General features: G+C 34.2%; 1 protein-coding gene across 1 annotated transcript in view; it reads right to left on the minus strand.

The window, feature by feature from the left end:
• LOC131851137 (gamma-aminobutyric acid receptor subunit beta-like) overlaps nt 1–8,066 on the minus strand; it is a 56,604-nt gene extending 48,538 nt beyond the window's left edge. The window contains exon 1 of the mRNA XM_059201588.1: nt 7,955–8,066. Coding sequence (XP_059057571.1) covers nt 7,955–8,043 — 89 coding nt within the window. The 5' untranslated portion in view covers nt 8,044–8,066. The remainder of the gene's footprint in view (nt 1–7,954) is intronic.
• Nucleotides 8,067–21,179: the final 13,113 nt, after the last annotated feature.

Here is a 21,179-nt window from a genome sequence, read left to right on the forward strand (position 1 = left end):
AATAAATTATTTTTGAAATTCGAATATAATTAAAAATAATGCAGTTTGAATTTAGAATATAGTTAACCAGTAAGGCAATAGTGGAATGCACTCTTATCCAGCAGAGGTAATAAATTTTACATTAAAAAAAAAATATCTAGAACAAGTAACATCTATAAAAGTGTCACCATAAATATCGGATGGTAGCATATAAAATGCGATGTGTACGACCTATGGATTCAGGAACTTTTCTAGGTACCAGTATAAAAATATAGTATAGATTTTCAGTTAATTTTACACTAAGTTACAAATACGTTACGGGATCTTTTCGTATAAATCTCTAATATTATAGACTGTTGTTGTCTGTCTGTATGACGATGTAGTTTTAACTATCACTTAGAAAATTTCTTCCAGAAAGTTTAAATGATTTATTTAGTAACATAACCTTTTACTTACATATCAAGTTCATACAAAACATAACTTATTGTCATTTAATTTTCTAATGGATTACATTCAATTGTTTTTGATTCAAAGATAATTATCTTTGAATCAAAAGTGATACAGAAAATATTATCTTTACAATTCTGACTATGAATTATAAAGACCGTACTAAGTGGGTAACTACAGTATAATATAACTTATATATCTATACATCTATACATATAAATAAAATTGGAGTGTCTGTTTGTAATATTGAAAAAACCGTTTTTTATTACATGCATATGCATACACCAAAATAATTTTATTTTATATTTGTTGTCTGTCTGTCTGTTTGTTCCGGCTAATCTCTGAAATGGCTGAACCGATTTTGACGAGACTTTTTTGGCAGGTAGCTGATGTAAAAGGCTTAGGCTACTTTTATTCTTTTATTTTAGAAAAATAAAGTTAAATTCCACGCGGACGAAGTCACGGGAACAGCTAGCAATAACTAAAACAATCCCTAAGTACACAATTCAGTACACGTATAGCACAATGTCGCAAATAAAAACAGAGAGAGAAATATTTATTTTCCGCTTCCGTAAATACAAGATGACTGAGAACCTAAGCAGCTAAAACAGTAGGGAGGGAGTTAGAACAAACATTTTAGTGATCTCAAATACAACTGACCTAGCTTTACTGGACAAACAACCACATAACAATTGTAATCTAACGTTAAAATAAGAACGAATACGTTTTGAAGAGCATACCTGAAAATACTTCAAACTTAATTGAAAATTGCAAACATCAACAAGCCTATACTTAACTGAAACAATTATAATCTATACATATAAATAAAATTGGAGTGTCTGTTTGTAGTATTGAAATAACCGTTTTTTACTATATGCATATGAATATATATACGGTACATATACCAAAATTACGTTTTTTATCATTTTTGGCTGTCTGTCTGTCGGTCTGTTTGTTCCGGCTAATGAATGAAATGCCTGGACCTATTTTGACGGGACTTTTTTTGGCCGGTTACCTGATATAATAAGAAGTAACTTAGGCTACTTTTATTTTAGAAAAATAAAGTTAAATTCCACGCTAGCTAGTATAATATAATATAATTGTTTCAATTTAAATTAAGTACCAAAACCTGTACATAAAATCCTACCAAAATTTGATACGTGAGTCGTACATCATCCTTCTCCACGGTAGATTTCAATATACCCAGCGAAATGGAGTATTGCGAGGAAAAAGTAATGTGGACCTATAACCCCATTACTAGCGATGTACCATGTCAGGTTGACTACGTGGTTCCAACGGGAAACCATCGTGAAAAATGTACGACGATTGGCTAATTGACCTAACCTCATGCTCATCTTATCATACTCCATTGGTGTTCCACCAGCGTAAACCATTAGCGCAGCGGGTGCACCATTCCATTGTCATCCATATGAATCGAGTATGGCGTTGAGATTAAGTTTAGAGTTGTTAATACCCCATCTCGGTTACCAGCCGCAGCGATATGTTTTTCATTTAATATACACAATATATTTCCGCGTATAATTATATCATATCATATGCATATTTTATAATAATATTCCTTGTTTGCTTTCGCTGGTTGTTTATACACTTCGTTGCGATGGGTACATATTGTTAACACTGTATCAATTTGCCCTCGTCAATTTTATTTGCAAATGCACTCAATATGTTACATTTTATTTTATGCAGTTGTTGTTTATCTACGTGTACATTGTAACACTCTCAAGTAACTTCGCTCTTAACTCACAATAAGTTAGTTCATTTAAATTGAGAGGATCGAGAATGTACGTATTAAATATTGTAGACACTCCAAATGATTATATATGTACCTACGTAGATATTCATTTAAATAAGAAACATAAAATATATTCAGCTACTAATTGCTTCGGAGATATCAATCTCCATTTCTCTAATTTAATGGTGGCAAGTTTAGCCCATTTTTCAAGAACTCGTCGAAGATAGAATTTCTGATTACAAATACCGAGGTAGATAAGTTGTATCCAAGATATATGGGTATCGTGGAAGATATATTGAGTAAACATGCGGCAAAAACTAGAAAAATCGAGTTTAACCTGTGCTATATATTTTTTATAGAGAGAATCATGGAGTTTATAAGCTATATAGAAATTATTTTAGCAGTAATAATAGTCGAGGATGTTAAGAGTCTTGACCTACAGTAGAAACTTGAGGTCGCTATGATGAAGACGTAACTATTAATTCACTATTTGCATATCAAGGCTACATCTAAATAATTGTGAACCCAAATGTTAGATAAATATATTAGGAACGAGGCGACCGATATGTAAAGGTCAACCAATATATTGCTTTAGTGAAAAAAATCTAGAACTTATTTGAATTTATTTACTCTGTTTGTACAATGTCTTTATTTACTACGAACGAATACGGTAACTACAATATTCACAACAATGATTAAAAGTATACTTTTATATTGTACTAGCTTTTGCCTGCGGCTTCGCTCGCGTTAGTTTATCTCTTTAGGGTGGATATTTTATCAAAATCCTTTCTTAGGGGGTCATAGTAATTTTAAGCATGCAAAGTCTCAGTCCGATCGGTTTAAAATTGACAAAGTTTCATACAAACTATCATCCCCCATTTTATCCCCTTGGGGATAGAATTAATCAAAATCCTTTCTTAGGGGATGCCTACGTCATAACATCTACCTGCATGCCAAATTTCAGCCCGATCCATCCAGTGGTTTGGGCTGTTCGTTGATAGATCACTATGTCAGTCACCTTTGAGTTAGATATATTTAGATTGTTGTGACTTATAGTACCTATTAGCTATCATAGGGACATGTAAAATTTTTTAAGTACGAATTTATTGTTAATCCCGCCTATATGTAAAAAATATTGACTTTTTTATTGATTAGTAATCGTTACTTTGAGTCCACTAATATGCCCACCAGAATACGTATTGAAGGTTCAATGCAATTCATTTTTATTCTATATACCTTCAGAGTCATTTGTTCCTAGGACAAATAGTGTTTTATTTATATGTAAAATAATAAATAAATATTAACGATATAACTTTTTACAATGGCTGTACTCGTATTTTGATAGTATTAGCTCCTCGTCCCGGCTTCCCATGTATGTATATACCTGATTTATACTTTTAAACTTCCTCTTGAATTTCTCTATGTATTTGTAAAAACTGCATTAAAATCCGTTGCGTAGTTTAAAAGATCTGAAGACAGCGGGAGCGCATTCATTTTGTACTATGTAAAGTTTAGCTGCTTTTACACGACATGCTTTTTCATGCGCAATTTTTGGGGGGTAGATGCGCGCGCGCAGATGTGAGTGCTAGTTTTGTCTTCACTCTTTCACGCACGATTGCCCGTGTCGCATGTACAGTGCGTTTGCATGTTAGTGGGCTTTAGTTTCTATAGCAGTCGAGGATTGTATTCCATGATGCACATTATAAAAATGTTCGAACTTAAAAGTTGTTTGTATTGGTCTGGGTAATTTCTGTATATATTACGCAAGTATTTAGATTTTTTTCTATCTATCAGTTGTTTGATACCTATAATCTTTAAATATATTTTAGTTTGGGACTAGATGTCGTTGGGTAAATTGTATCGTTAGTTATTATACGAGTGTATTATATATTATTATTAATTAGACTAGATTGATCCATAGTTAAAAGTACTTTCGTTTTCTGTAATTACTATTTATTGTAAAAACGTGTAAAAGATTATCATTATTGAGTGATTTTTCGTATCTATACATATTTGTAGTTTTCATTTGTATAATTCCTTTAATTTTTTTTATTCATTGAATTACGGTTTTATTTTTCAAAGACATGTTTAATATTGATTAATTTCCAATAAAACCGTAATTAAGTATTTGCTCTTTATTCAGATGTCCATCATTTTGGAGTGTGGATTAATTGTAACCAAAATGCTCGAAAGAACGTTATATATCTTGCGCGTGCGACTGGCGTGTGTGCACGTTTCTTGTTATATTTATCTACTTTTATAGTAATGCTCTGTTTTTCAGCGTGAAAGGCACTTGTAAAGCCAGATTGTAACAAGTTTATACTTCGTGCTTTCGTTCCTTTGATACGTTGTCAATTAGTTAATTCGTTCATGTGATCGTTTAAGACCTTATTGATCTCTTCATCGATAATTCATTCATTTCTTTAATTCTTAGTTCATTATATTGATTGTTCGTTTAACTATATCGTTTTGTTTATTTATTGTTTAGTATTCGTTCAGTAGGTCATTCGTTTTTCGTTAAGTTCTTAATTTGCTCCCTTTTCCTATAATTCTTTTATTTAGTGTATTCGTTCGCTTCATATTTTGATGGTTCAAAATTCATTCGAAACTTCTTCGAAAACGTATGCTCGAATGATTTGTCCTTATGGCTTACAAAAATATTATTGTAGAGTAAAGTTTAGACCAATTAGTCTCCGAAAATAGTCAACGATTTCTAAGACTTTATACTACAACTAATATCTGTCTTGTATCACGAAAATTTCATTTTTCATATTTGCTTTAAGTAAAATTGACTTTAAACTCAAACTCAACAAAGTCTGCGTTTGTTTAAATTTATATCAACTTAATAGGACAGTTTACTTCAACGAGGACGGGACGAAGATACTCGTAAATATTAATGACGAATTAGCATCGATCTCTAGGTAAGTTTAGTAATTAACAGCCATGTACATGAATGATGAGGTTTTAATCGGGGACGCTCGAGACTTTGTATAAATTATGAATACTTAAGCGTCTGAAATAATCCAACATCTATAAGGTAAATGATCTCATTAAGTTTTATTATTCAGGCAATTAAAGATCTCTTGTACTCAAGTTTTAAGATTTCAAGGGAATGCGGACTATACTGGGTATGATTTCTATTAATCTTCTTATTTCATTTGTATCTGTTGTTAATATATATTTATAGTAAGCTAGTTAGTGCTTGCTACTTCGTCCGTGTGCCCCGGTATACGAAATTGCTTATATCCTTAGTTTAAAGATGCCGTATTGCGGCGTAAAAAATAATATAGGTATATGATTTATGATTATTGCTTAAACTGTTGAGGCGTGAAAACGTCACAAACAAAGTCATTTTTATATTAGTCACGACATATAAGAGTTTTGTTCCTTTGTTACTTAATTCGCTCGTTTATTCATTCGAATGCTCGCTCATGTGTTTTTTTGTTTGTTCATTCGCTCTCTCGTTTTTTGTCCATTCTCTCTTTCATTTATTTACGCGAACGAACGAACGAGATTCGTTCGTTCGTTCAAGCGCTCGCTTGTTCGTTCGTTCGTTCAAGCGCTCGCTTGATTATTAGTTCGTTCAACGGAGCAAACGTTAGTCCATTCGTCCGCTAGTTCGTTTGTGTGTTTGTTAATTCATTCGCTCGTTCGTTTGTTTATTTGTTTATTCGCAAGTACGTTCGGTCATAAGTTTACTAGCTTGCTCCTCAATTCGCACGTTCGGTCATTCGCTTGATCGTTCATTCGTTCGCTCATTAATTCGCTTGCTCGTTCATTCGCTCGCCTGTTCATTCGCTTGCTCGTTTATTCGCTTGCTCGGCAATTCGCTTGTTCGTTCATTCGCTAGCTTGTTCATTCGCACGCTCGTTCTTTCACACGCTCGTTCCTTCGCTCGCTCATTCATTCTCTCGCTCGTTTGTTCGTTTATGTGACCATATCGGTAAAACTGTTAAGGCACAAAACCGTAACAGTCAAATAAACTCATTGTCACATTTAAAATATTAATCAGGACTTATGAGGTATAAGGTCTTCTTATTTCGGGGATAGATCGTTCACTTCATATATAAGGATGTATTTAGGATGCCAACTTAAACATCGTGATATTTGCAAAGAGAAATTCTTGTATTACTTAAGATAAATTTTATTGCCTAAAATTAGTACGATGTCTTCAACGCGTATGATGTAGAAACATGAATGGTAAATGTATGAATAAAAATGCTTATGAACGATATGGATGCGAACATCAAAATTCACGGTTTCAAAGAATCAAAGGTGCTTGATTGACTTGCACCCAAATGTATAATAATAATAATATTCTATACTAAATACAGAGTTTCTAGTCAGTTCTTCTCATCTCGAAATCATTTCCAACTAACGGTAGATTTGACATATCATAAGAGTCTGTAATAGACCTACATGAATAAATATGTTTTAAATTTGAATTTGAACATTGCTACACTCAACTTCAGTCTCGAGAATATGAAAAAATTAAGAAAATATCGGGGAAAGTGAAAAAAATTGTCTAACTTCTAATACCCATTTCTAATCGGAATATTATACAATTTTTTATTTGTTCCTACACGTATTCTATATACAGTCTCAATTATAACACGAAATATAAACTTTAATAATTCTATATTTTAATTACTAATTATTTCTACTCCAAAATATTTATAATACTACGAGCAAAATGTCACGTGACAGCTGATTGTCGAATTGTGAATTAAACGAGTACGTTTAATGAATACTATCGAGGAATGTATTTGTTTATTTCAGTTAAAGTGTGACGAACGTGTTAATGAAATTAATCAAGTATTTTCCAGTACTCTGAAATAAATGTACGAGTTTATTTACGAAAATTACAGATGTATTTCGAACGGTGAGATATGAGGGCGGATTTTCATAAAATTCAACAACGCCAATAAATTTATAAAAATATTAACGGAATATTGGAAGTCCATTAAAAAATTGGTAAATCGTCAAATAAATTTATATGTGTGGGATAAATGGTTAGATTTATTAAACACATACATATATAATAATATTGTAGATAGGAATGTTAAAATATAACAATATAACTTTATTTTTGTATATTGACAACAACGTATGATATACATTTCATTCATAACATTTTATATAAATCATTTTTATTAGTAAAAACTTGAAAAATATGGTCTTCTGTCTTCTACGCTTATTCTTCTGGTGACTCCAATCATTCCTCTGGCTGTTTTTGCCACTTTTCCTTAGTTTCATAAAGTTTTACAACTTAGAAAAAAGTTTTCAGATTTATTCAAATTTCGAAAAAATACCATTATTTTATATTAATCTTGATGTAGGCACCACAAATATCATTGCGACACAAAATTATGCACGATACCGAAATTACTCGATCTCACAAGAAAATTCACTGTAAAAACTTTTATTAACAATTAATATAACTTTTTCCTGGCTTAATAATAATAAATTACGTACATAAATAATTTTAACGCATTTTTTTACACTGGTTACACACGAAAAATTTTTACTTTTCATAATTCACAAAACTTTTATTTTATTATCACCCAATTTAATTATACTTACGGAATTATTGTCGTGGCCGCATTATAAGCAAATCAGGCTCGTCCAGCATTGTACATTGGCTTTAGGAGATTTACACGCACGCTATGGCTTCCCGAATGCGTGTGAGGCGCGTAAAAAAAAATAAAGTTTTTATCACCAATGGAAAATAATTTTGATGATATAATGATGATGATGACAAAAAAAAATACTCACGCGGCAAGGTCTGCATGCGGCAAAATTGCGATCGTAAGCGCTATCAGAAAACCGGTGCCAAATACGCCACGAGATCGCGTCGTAATCATGTTTACCGCGTCGGCTGCGTCCGTACGGACGCTTGGTGCCGGCGGCCGCTTAACAGGCTGCCGGCGAACTGACGATTAACTCTGTCCCAGCGCCTAAGGCAGCAGAGAGCCGCGCTTGCGCCCCACCACATATCGACCGAAACCCGGCTGCCTCCTTCCGCTGGCAATGACGACGCTCAGATCCTCACTTGGAGCCTTATTGAGCGACAAACACTAAACGCTCTATCTTGACGCAAGGACGCACAGACTTTTCGCCACAGCTCATGTTTTATTAACACCTCGATATTTTCAATTTCGCCTCTCGATTTGCAAATCCCGCTAAGAAGCGTCTGCAGCAATGGCACGTCTTTATAAGTTTCGAACTGTCCCACCGCTGTGAATATGAAGATGCCAATCGAGTTTGTTGATTGATAAAATGAAATTTAAAATTGCATAAAAGCAATAAATTCGATGCAAGAGTAATTTATCCGTATCAATTTTGCGATATTCATTTTCGATAAAATTCACGCGGTGAAAATATTGCTGAATATATTATTGAATGCTGAATAGCAATGCAGTGAATACGTTATTACGCATTTATTGTTTCCAATACGAAGGTCAATATTTAATAGCTTTTTAATAATGTAGGCAATAAATGTAATCCATATCAATTACAGCAATACTCATTATCGTATTAAGCGTTTGTAGGGTTCGTTTTATTTTTACATCATTTTTCATCTATAATAAAAACTAGCGTTTTATTGACGATTTCGTAAAAAAATGTTCAGGTAATCTAACAGCTCGTCGTGTTTGATTGTAAGTATTAGGTCGGAAAACATTCACCCGAAGCGGCGACCGAGCGCTCCTCGGCTCGCCCGTCACCGGCAAATAATTTTATGAAAATATAAACCTCGTCGTCGCGACGCTCTGCATCTATCTCTTATTTTATTTGTACCTCGTATAGTGGCCGTGACTTTCATCTGCCATGTTTATTTATTTACCTACTTCCTAGTCGTCCTGGTTACACCGGTAAATAACGAACTATATTGAAGTTTTAAAATATTGTACGATGCGATGTTTGATTCTACATTCTGACCACGTGGATTCTTCTTTTTCGACACGTTCTTGACAGACGATCATTGTCATTATGTAGTAGGGTAATAGGCTGATATCATCCGCCGTACGGCCGCTCGCCATTTCTCTCTACTGTTGCCATTCTGGTACACTTGTGCAGTGGACCGCCTACCGCTACCTTTTTTTTTTTAGGGTTGATAATGGAATGGTGCACCCGCCTGCGCTAACGGTTTACGCTGGCGGGGCACCAGTGGAGGATGATAAGATGAACATGAGGTCAGGTCAGTTAGCCTATCGTGCAAATTCACCAGGAATTTAACATGATGGTTTCCAGGGGGAACTGCGTGGAGGTCGACCTGACATGGTACATTGCTAGCAATGGGGTTATCAATCCACATTACTAACAATCCCCTTCCCCCCTTCCTACCGCTACCTTGACTTAGTCAGGCCATCGCCTGGGTAGTCTAGTACCGTCAACCGATTACGACCTTTCTTCGGGAGTATATATATACATGGGTTACGTCTCCCGAATATATATATATGGAAGTATTAGTCATGTAGATATACATATTATCTAATGTACATATGTACAAAAGTAATTTTATCGTAACAGTACCAAAAATAATCTACAAACTGACTCTCAATTGATACTCAAGGATTGCAGTAAAAATAAGGAAATTGCGGAACTGTAGCTCTGTGTCAGAGTACAGGAAATGTTACAGTGCGGTTCGTACAAAATGAGAAACAAAAAAAACCCAACTTCTTATAACAAAGGATTCCTATCAGACTTATCCGAGGATCCGAGGCCATACCAAAGGAGAATGGAAAGTCGAGAGACTAACGAACATCCGAATGTAAGAAGCATAGTTCAGAACAGAAAACAACAAGAATATAAAGGACAGTCCCAATGTCTGCGAGTCCGGAGTTCAGTTTAGTTCGACATGAAGAAACATGGTCATACTTGCGAACTCTATAAATGAAGAGCATACTAAAGTTTTGTAGTCTTTCGAGCTTGTTTAAGAGTTCCTTCGGAGCATCTAGACAGGCTATTGGCGTGATTACTCCGGTTAAAGCCCTATAAGTTATTGCTTGGGGAAGTCCGTTCAATCCCCGTTACTGAAGGTAAAAACTTGTTGTTAAAGTTTTTTCAGTTTGAAAACTGTCGAGTAAACTTTTATAGTTTACGTACTAGTCTAGATTAAAACTCTTTTTTACTGTCTTTTTAATTAATTGTGTATGTAGTCGGATTAATTTGATTTATTATACTGTTGTGCTCCAATACAAAAACATACAGAAATTGAAGTTGTAATACAAAGTTTTTGGTGCTGTATACGATTGAACTCGCGACCTTTGCCGTCTAAGTCTGTGTAATTAACCACTAAGCCACGACGCCAACAAATACATGTTTCTTTAATAAATTTGTAACGAATTTTCCAACAAACTTAAGCCGCTTAATTTGTCAAAATATTCCGGTAAATATTTGGTTTTGTAATAAAGTTACCAAAAAGCTTGATAATCTTAATAACGGTTTAATTTGTTACTATTAATTTTGGTTCGAAGTAGATTTGTGCTATTTACTTTTTTATTTATATGTCTAAACTAGTTGTAAATTTTAACGATACGTAATTATCTCCTATCTTCTTAATAAAACTTCGTTATGCAGGTTGTATCGAAATCTATATCTTTGCATACAATAAAGTCGTGATGAGGCGGAAAAGTTTGTTTGTCGGTATGTGTGTTAATTATGTATTATTATTATTACCATCAGGATATACTACTTTCTGTTAAAACAAAATAATTAAATTTTAAGGCCTCAGTGGTCGGTTTAGCACACCGTCTTAACTTCCGATGGTCGCAGATTCTATTCCTCGGACGGTACAAATATTTGTATTATTTGGATTTTTCTATATTTCTACGGAAATGATATGTATTTATATCAGTTGTCTAGTACCCATAATACAAGCTCTAGCTAGCTTAACTTGTGCCTAGATGGCGCTGTGTGTCCTCAGATTATTATTACAATTTGTAGTCGTTCCCACAGACGATTTTCCATTATAAACAAACATAAAATATTAAAATCTTTCATCTTTAATATACAATATTACCTTAAACATCCTTACAGCGAGGAGTCCCGTGTCAAAGCTTCAGTAACAGTTTCTATTAACTAATCTGCGGTAACACTTCATTATAACTGAAACTCTACGAGCTGAACGCAGTGATTAAAAGATGAGAATTTGATAAAGAGATCATTTCACTGAAACTTTACAGAAGATTCTGAGAATACAAACATAGACTAACTACGCATTACAAGTGACTTTTTCAGCGTTATACTAATTAACCGCGTTCACGACATAAATCTTAAAAAACCACCTACTTCCAGTACGCTATAAACATGTACAATTACATTTTGAAATATTTGTTTTCTGCATATATCTGCCTTCCAGTACATGTACAATTACGTTTTCAAATAGTTGATTTCTGCATATGCATATACATATATATATGCAGAAAACTAAAAAAAAATTTTTTTTTTACACTATATAAAAAGTATAATGAACTAGCTAAGTCTTCGCACGGGAGTACATGTATTATATATATAAACCTTCCTCTTGAATCACTCTATCTATTAAAAGAAATAGCTTCAAAATCCGTTGCGTAGTTTTAAAGATTTAAGCATACATATGGATGGACAGACAGCGACAGCGACTTTGTTTTATACCATGTAATAATGATACACTATTTTTCTGACATACTAAATATGTCAGAAAAGTGTTTTAATTTTGTACAAATAGTACGAGTAATAACGTAGTATGTTTTTTTATAATAATAAAGTAAAAATTCCTTTTTATTTCTTGCTTATTACAAAGTTATGTTGTTAGTAACATAGAAATATATATTTAACACTATTTGTTAATTTATAATTATTCAAGTATTTTTATTATTATTATTAATCTATTTGTTACTAACATGTATTTTGTATATATATATTTATTTAGTTAGCAAGAACCCAAGCAAGTTAGTGTGCAAGTATGTTTTTTATATTTGCACAAAATTGAAATACAGTTCCTAGAAGTGATAGTATCGTGACTCTCAAAAGTTGGCGATTAAACTTATAATTCATCACAATATCAATAATAAAGTAAAGTCCTACTTACTTCCAAAGAGACCAATATTAGGTTGGAAATTTCCTTTCCATCGTATTCATTACATCGCAAAGTATTTAATTAGGTGCGTAATTACGTCTTATTTCTGTGAAGTGAATGAAAGTTTTGAAATTTATCTATTATTAACTTACTTCAGCGTGATAGAGAAATTAAATTATTTGAAGTTATCTATACATATAAATAAAATTGGTGTGAATTTTTGTAATATTGATATAACCGTTTTTACTATAAATACAGTATATACACCAAAATAACATTTTTTACAATTTTTGCCTGTCTGTTTATTCCGGCTAATCTCTGAAATGGCTGGATCGATTTTGACGGAACTTTTTTGGCAGATAGCTGATGTAATTTCGGAAACTTTTCTTTTAGAAAAATAAAGTTAAATTCCACGCGGACATAGTCGCGTGTACAGCTTCAGTCTTCAATAAATTTTGCAAAGAGATAAAACATATTTTCAATTGTTACCCTGAATGGCAGAGGCGGTTGTTATGTTGAGTTTCATTGCGATGGCACGACACGTGAACTGAAACGTTTGAACACATTGTCCTGAAGAACTTATAACAAACATTTGTCAACATATTGGGACAAACAAAGTTGTACCTGCCAGATATTCTTGACAAACATTTGTTCTCATTTTCATTTAAACTTTGGAACTGAACACGCTATATGTTACATTCTGTTTGATCAAACTTTGAATATATGTACATTCCAACATCAAATGACCGTGCCACATCGCAACTTTGTATGTATTCTTTTATTTGAAGCTATTGTATGTATTTACGAGTTCATTCCGCTCCAGTACAGTTGTCTTCATAAATATGACAGGTCATTCTATAAATTTAAAATGTACTAGCAATAAACATAACAACATTAGAATGTTAACTGAATAAATAATATTATAATATTTGTTTTGGACTTTTGTTTTCAGATGGAAAAGCGTGAAGGTCGATCGGTGTATATATTTAGAATTATAGGCATCCCATATCATACGTTTCTTATCCAATACAATTTTTGAGACTAATTTCTTATAATAATTAATTTAATATGCTTTGATTTATTTGTATTTAATAAAATAATATTAGCAGTAAATCATGTTATTAATATGTCTACATCATCATCAGCTCACCGAAGTCCACTGCTGGACATAGGCCTCTGTCAAGGCATACCATTGGGCACGATCTTCAGCCCTTCTCATTCAGTTATTACCCGCAACCCTACGTTTGACGACCTCGGTGGTATAGCGGTCAAGCACACCGCTTTACATCCGATCATCGCGGGTTCGATTCCTCGCACGGCACAAACATTTGTATTCATGGGTATGATTGTTTATATCGGTCTAGGTGTTTTCGATATATAATATATATGTATTTACGAAATAAAAAAAATATCTATGTATTTGTATCAGTTATCAAGTACCTATAACATAAGCTTCAGCTGGCTTAACTAGGGTCTAAATGCTGTGTGAATTGTCCTGAGATTATTATGTCATCGCTCCACCTAGCTGCGGGGCGTCCTACACTACGTTTGCCAATTCGCGGTCTCTACTCTAGTACATGCCTACTCCAGCGAGCATCGGTTCTGCGACAGATATGACCAGCCCACTGCCACTTCAACTTACAGATATGAAGTAATCTTCGCAATAATATGTCCATTGACTTTATATACTAATGCAGTATTAATAGCAAATAGAACTGCTATCTTTTCTACCATTCCCGTCAGCACTAGCCACCCGCTAGTGCAATCAGTAATACAAACTCTAATGGACTTTACCGATATTAATGAAATTTTATATGCATATTCAGTAGGTCTGAGAATCGGCTACTATCTATCTTTCTTACCCCTTAATCATAAATAGGGTCCATAAATTTTTTTTTTTTTACTTTTTTTTTGTAATTTTTTTATTTTATTTCATAACAATTTAGCATTGTATATTGGCTATCTGTTTTTTACTACTAGTATGTAATATTATGTTATCTGTGCTACTAGTTACGACCCATGCCCCTAGTTTCACTATTAACAATCCCCATTGGTAAAAATCAGGGATGTTATGGATATGAAATTTCGGATACGGATATAGGAAAGATTATTATACCGGATACGGATATGAAATTATTTCAGATTATCCGTAAGTTTCGGATAATTTCGGTTACAAATATTAATGTTTTAAGGAATTTCAAAAGTAAAATACAAATAGCTAATAAATTGGTTACATGATTAAATATTGTTCGAAACTTTTATTTCGGATTCGGTTACGGTTACGGATATTTTTTTATATCGGATATCCGATAGTTGTACGGTTACGGAGCTCCTAACATCCCTGATAATTTTTTTTGTTTATGATAATGTAATGGTGCACCCACCTGCGCTAACGGTTTACGCTGGCGGGGCACCAGTGAAGGATAATAAGACGAGCATGAGGTCAGGTCAGTTAGCACATAACCAAGAGACAAATTCACCAAGAATTTATCACGATGGTTTCCAGGGTGAAACACGTCGCCTGGTAAATTTAATAAGTACACACAGACTACAACTAGTAAGTTAAACTACAGACAAAAAAAAACAAATTCAAGCAAGAAAAGTTTGCCAGGCGTAGTCTAGGACTGAAATGAAATGGCGGGAAAGTTGGGTAAACATCTGCATCGTGTTTATCTCCGCTAGTTTAGTATCACGTGGAGTTGAGTTCGTGTACGAGAGTGCGTCTGTTTGTTTGTGTGTTTGTGTTGACAATGTGTTGGATAGAGTCAATAATCGAATACTTATATTTCATATACCAAAATAATTTTTTTCCGATATTATTATATGGGACACAGTCACCTAGTTACATAAAATAATAATTGCATTTAATAATGTCTAGTAAGACAAATTCAATATTGTCTACTAGGCACTGCTGTATCTAAACTGTGTCACCCCACCTTACATTTTCCTATTGTTATTTAGTATATAAGATCATTATTTCTGTGTACACATTGTTAGTTTATCATCATCTGTAATATACATCGTCTCGACCAGCAACATCGTATTATTCACCCGCAACAATTACATTAATACACTTAAACGATTGATCGAAATTGTCCAACGAAAAATCGCGAAATATCACTCACGGTATTACGGATACCTTACCGTACTTTTTGACCGATGCTAGCGAACTTTTTTTTATTTATTTAGTATATTACATTTTACAATTAAGTATATATATAGTAATTGAAGTATGTAAATAAATAATATATGTCATAAATAAAATTGGAGTGTGTGTTTGTAATATTGAAATAACCGTTTTTTACTATATTTACATCCTATAAAATAATAAAACGTTACATACACAAAAATATCATTTTTTACAATTTATCTATCTGTCTGTCTGTTCCGACAAATCTCTTAAATGGCTAGACCGTAATATATGTAGATGTAAGAAGGAGTAACTTAGGCTACTTTTATTTTAGAAAACTAAAGTTAAATTCCACGCGGACGAAGTCGCGGGTACAGTTAGTGTATATAAACTGCTCTAACGCTATATATTAGAAAAGAAAAATAATATACAAAACGTCGGTCAGTCGGTCAGCCGCCAATAGCAGTGTAGAAATGTTATTCTAAAAAAGAGTGACATGGCATCACACAACAATTTGCATGCTTGATTCAAGACTGGATTAAATGAAAAAAATTTTTTTTAGAACTAGACTATAATATCAAAACGATAGAGTCGATTTCGGAAAATACGTCATGGTTGAGTTCATGCAGTATTGCATAGTGGAGAGGTGGCAGCGCGTATTGTGTTCTAACTATCGCGGATCGTGTACAGTAGAGTTTATAATTGTTGGTTTTATATAACTCCGGGTTAGGTTGCCTTTGAACTTTGATAAACTGAGCATAAATTCACTGCGGCGATAAGTTTTAAGAGGCAGAGTAACCTTGATCTTGTGCCCTTGAATGTGGGGACTAAACAAACTATGTCAGCACTATATACCAGAAGGTATACATCCACGAGATATTCTGGGTCATTGAGCTCCCTAAAATATGGTCGAGCGCAGTGATGGCTGGCTCATCCGTCATACTCGTGAACGAGTGCTGCTTGTAGGGACTGGTCTGCTCTTATCACTAGACTGATTTAGTCTTATTGTGTTTTTATATTTGAGCCTAAATAAATTAGTGCTGGTTGGTAGTTTGTATTCACACGTTTCGACTTGTAAAATGTGAACTTACAAGGATTGTTTAAAAGAGCAACACACAAGTTTCTTGCTTATTCTTCTTGTGATGAGACAGCTTTCCGAATAAGCGGTAGATTTAAAAAAATGTTGACTATTCAAAAGTGCTTAAATTAAGTTTATTTGTATAAATGATTTTCTATTTCTATTTCTATTTCTTTCTGTAATATGATAAACATTCGAACGTTCCTGGATCGCCAACATTTTCAAGAATGTCAACAAGGCTATGGTATCTATTTACCATCAGATGGGCCGTATGCTTGTTTATATATAAAAAATCTAGGGGAAATGGATTGTTAGTAATGTAGACAGTTGACCCTATTTCTATCAATGTACCATGTCAGGTTGTCTTCCTTAAAACTGAGAACCATCATCAATTTCTGGTGAATTTGTCACGACAAGCTGATCTGACCCTATATTAATCTAAGCGTAAACTGTCAGCGCAGGTGCACCATTCCATCATCATACCTACATAAAAAACCAACTATGTTTGCGAGTTTTACTAGTTACTAGTTACTCGCCCCGGCTTCGCACGGTGTACATGTATTAATGTATATATAAACCTACTTAAATTACTCTATCTATTAAAAATCAACCGCTTCAAAGTGCATTGGGTAGTTTTAAAGATTTATACTTAGACAGCGACAGCGACTTTGTACTATATAATAATGATGATGTAATCTATATCATCATTATTATATAGTATAGTCATCCCATACACTCGCGTCACATTCCGTTATTTAGCGAATTTATTAGGCCATTGGCCCATAAACTGTAGCTTAAGAACGACTGCTTGTAAATCTAATATTCGCGTACAGATGTGTTAAAATTTCTATAATTGCATATAATATGCAATACATCAAGAAAATGAAATATTTTGCACTAATTTTACAGCATACTCGATCAGCGCGGTATCATAAAAGCTTGCTCCCGCGTGCACTCGGATTGTAAAACGAACTACCTGACAAGATTCTCTCTGCAGACTACATGGGATTCCGTTAAAACTAATAGATGTAGAAATAATCTTTATTCAAATAAACTTAATATAAGCACTTTTGAATAGTCAAGTTTTTTATTCAACCGCTCATTCGGAATGCAGACTCATCACAAGAAGAATGAGCAACAAACTTGTGTGTTGCTCTTTTAAATAAATATTGGTTTAATTATATTTACATTAACAAGGATTAGGCATGCGACAATCAACATGGAAACCGCTACGCACTTAATCTCTGTTCAATTTGATAACATTGTCATTTTATGTCCATATAACATATGGTAATAATATATATATATATATATATATATATATATATATATATATATATATATTAGTACTTTTATATTTTAAAGTACTTATAAATACATAACATAAGTGTAAATAAATATATATGTAAATAATAATGTTAACATATAAAACGAATCTCAATACTGCGCAGTTATGAAGGTTAACCACGCTTGCACGTCTGCAAATGTTATTCAGTTATATAAACACTCCCCTTTGCTTTCCCTTTCGAACGCTATACATATATACATATGTATATGTATATTGCTGCAGTCGCAAGTGAACTTGAATAACGTGTAAACTTCAGTAAATGCCCGTCGAATGTAAACTCTGTAATATGCGATGCGAGTAACATTGACCTTGGTGCGAAATTCTCGGAAATGGAGCAGTGTTTCAGTGCATTGATTGAAGCTTACATTTACGCCACGTGTATATTCGAAGCATGAACCTTCGTAGTTATAATATATACATAAAATTATAGTTATAGAGCTTCAATTGGTTTTGAATATTGCAATTGCGTATTAAATTATTTATCATTTAATTTTATGGACGCGATGGAATAGCACGCCGCTGTAGTTCCGATGGTCGCGGGTTCGATACCGATGGTCATTTGCACCGTGCGAGGAATCGAACCCGCAAATATTAGAATGTTTGCACCTCGCACGGTGCATACATTTGTATTCATGAGTATGATTGTTTGTATCGGTTTGGGTGTTTTCTATGTATATTATGTATTTACAAAAAATATATAACTATTTATATCAGTTGTCTAGTACCCATTACACTAGCTCTGCTTACTGTAGGACTAGATTAGGTTAGATAGGGGTCCAGACCCTAATGCCTCCCCGGTGAGCTTCGGATGGCCCTAACCATCCTCCACCCTAGGGTCAAGTATGGAGTCGATGCCCACCTGATTGCTCAGGTGTCTATCGACCCCCCCACTCCCTCCCTACCACCTGTGGCCCGTGCCGAGGCTCGGGCCTTTGGCGGGCGACACAGGCTTGTGATGCACACTCGATGGTTGGACTTGCAACCCGCCGCGGCACAGTACTGATAGTTCGGTGATGGCGCGACGCACCGTGCAGCCTTGGGTTCGCTGCAGCGGATACAAATTCCGGTGCTATCTTCCTCGGCGGTGCATCGCAGGCTCACGTGCCCCGTGAGCAAGCAGCGATAGCACCGCTGCGGCCTCGGGTCCAAGGGTTGAACCCGCGCCATCACCCAGCCGATCTTCAACCGACCGGCATCGGTCAACTTCTTGGCGGCAGCCACAGGACACCGCACCCAGACTGAGTCCGTACCCTGCGAGTTGCGCCGGATTTCCCCGGTTTTCACCGAGGACTCCCGGCACCCTTCAATCTAACCTAACCCTTTTTTTTTACGTCCATCATGGAGAACCATCCGCTTAGACGAAGGATACTGAAGGACTCCTACCTGCTAAAAACTTGACGACTGTTCCTCCTCGACGCCTCCTCGTGGCCATGGGATACGCAAGCATTCACCAAGACCACCGGCATGGTTCCCATCAAATTCAAAATTCAAATTCAAAAATCATTTATTCATGTAGGACATTTTAGCCGCTTATGAACGTCAAATTTTTATAGTATAATTTTATTTTTTTCCCTACCGTCCAGTTCGGTATATAGATCCAATTGAGAAGAACTGGCAAGAAACTCAATTGAATTACTTTTTTTTTAAAGCCAGTTTATTTCCAATGTATATTTATATAGGTGCCTATGTCTAACATTAAATGAAAATTTAGTGCATGAACAACTATTGCCATGCACACTCGTCATTCAAGTAATCGTTTAGTGAGTAATAGGCTTTGCTCAGTAAATATGATTTAACAGATGTTTTGAATTTATTTAAGGGTAATTCCAACATATCCTTTGGTATCTTATTGTAAATTTTTATACCTATTCCCATAAAAGACCTATTAACTTTTTCTAAACGATACTTGGGGACAGCAAGTTTGTCTTTAAATCTTGTATTAATATTATGAATATTGCTGTTTTTTGAAAATAAGTCAAGATTTTTATGAACATATAGGATATTTGAATATATAAATTGAGAAGCAACGGTGTGAAAGAGAGAAATTCAAAGAGGCGAACTCTTTGAATTTCTCTCTTAATGAGTCACGACTCTTCATACAGTAGATCGCTCGAACGGCACGTTTTTGTAATATGAATATATTTTTAATATCTGCCGCTTTTCCCCATAGTAATATTCCATAAGAGAGTAAACTATGAAAATAACTAAAATAGACTAATCTAGCAGTATCAGTATCAGTGTACTGTCTAACCTTACGCACGGCAAAAGCTGCTGAACTTAGTTTCGCTGCAAGGCTTTGAATTTGTGCACCCCATTGTGTTTTATTATCTAGTGTGATTCCTAGAAAGACAGTAGATTCTATAAATTCGAGAGATTCGTCATTTAATTTAATATTGCAATTAGTATTAAAACTTTTAGACAGAGAGAAATTAACACATTTTGTTTTTTTAGCGTTTAACATAAGATTGTTAGTTGTAAACCAGTGCAGGAGACGCCGCAAAGCACTATTTACATCGTCATAATTATTAGTCATTCTATTAACTTTAAAAATCAATGAAGTATCGTCTGCAAATAATACTATGCCGCATCTATCCTGCATGGCATATGGGAGATCATTAATGTAAACTAGGAATAAAAATGGACCGAGAATAGATCCTTGAGGTACACCCATTTGCACAAGTGACCCGTCAGACGTAGCGTTGCTAACCTTCACTTTCTGTATTCTATCAGATAGATAAGATTTTATTAAATTTAAAGCATTGTCTTTGACGCCATAAAAAGCAAGTTTTTTTAGCAATGTATTATGATCAACGCAATCAAAAGCCTTAGAAAGGTCACAAAAAACACCTATCGCATCCATTTTAGTTTCCCATGCAGCAAATACGTGTCTAAGCAACTCTGCACCTGCGTCTGTAGTTGAACGACCTTTGGAAAAACCGAATTGACTATTGTGGATTAAATTATTTAAATTGAAATAACTGACAAGCTGCATAAGGATTATTTTTTCAAAAATTTTACTGAGTGCTGGGAGTATAGATATAGGTCTATAATTTATTGGGTCACTCCTATCTCCAGATTTAAAAAGCGGTATGATTTTACTAATTTTTATTATGTTAGGAAATTTACCTTCATCTATACATTTATTGAAAATAAAAGCAAGAGAGGGCGCAATAATTTCCATTATACTATCTAGTATTTTAACAGATATACCCCATAGATCCTCTGTTTTTTTATTATTAAGCTGTTTGAATATTTTCATTATTTCTACTGATGATGTATGTCTAAAGTTAAATACAGCTGATGACTTGCTAACATTGTCTGTTAGTAAAGTTTCAGCAGCAGACGGGGAAGATTTTAGAGCCTGTGTCGTAATTAATGGAATAT

The sequence above is a fragment of the Achroia grisella genome, unplaced genomic scaffold, assembly GCF_030625045.1.
Source record: "Achroia grisella isolate CSIRO2021 unplaced genomic scaffold, CSIRO_AGI_Agris_v1 utg1173, whole genome shotgun sequence".
NCBI lineage: Eukaryota > Metazoa > Arthropoda > Insecta > Lepidoptera > Pyralidae > Achroia > Achroia grisella.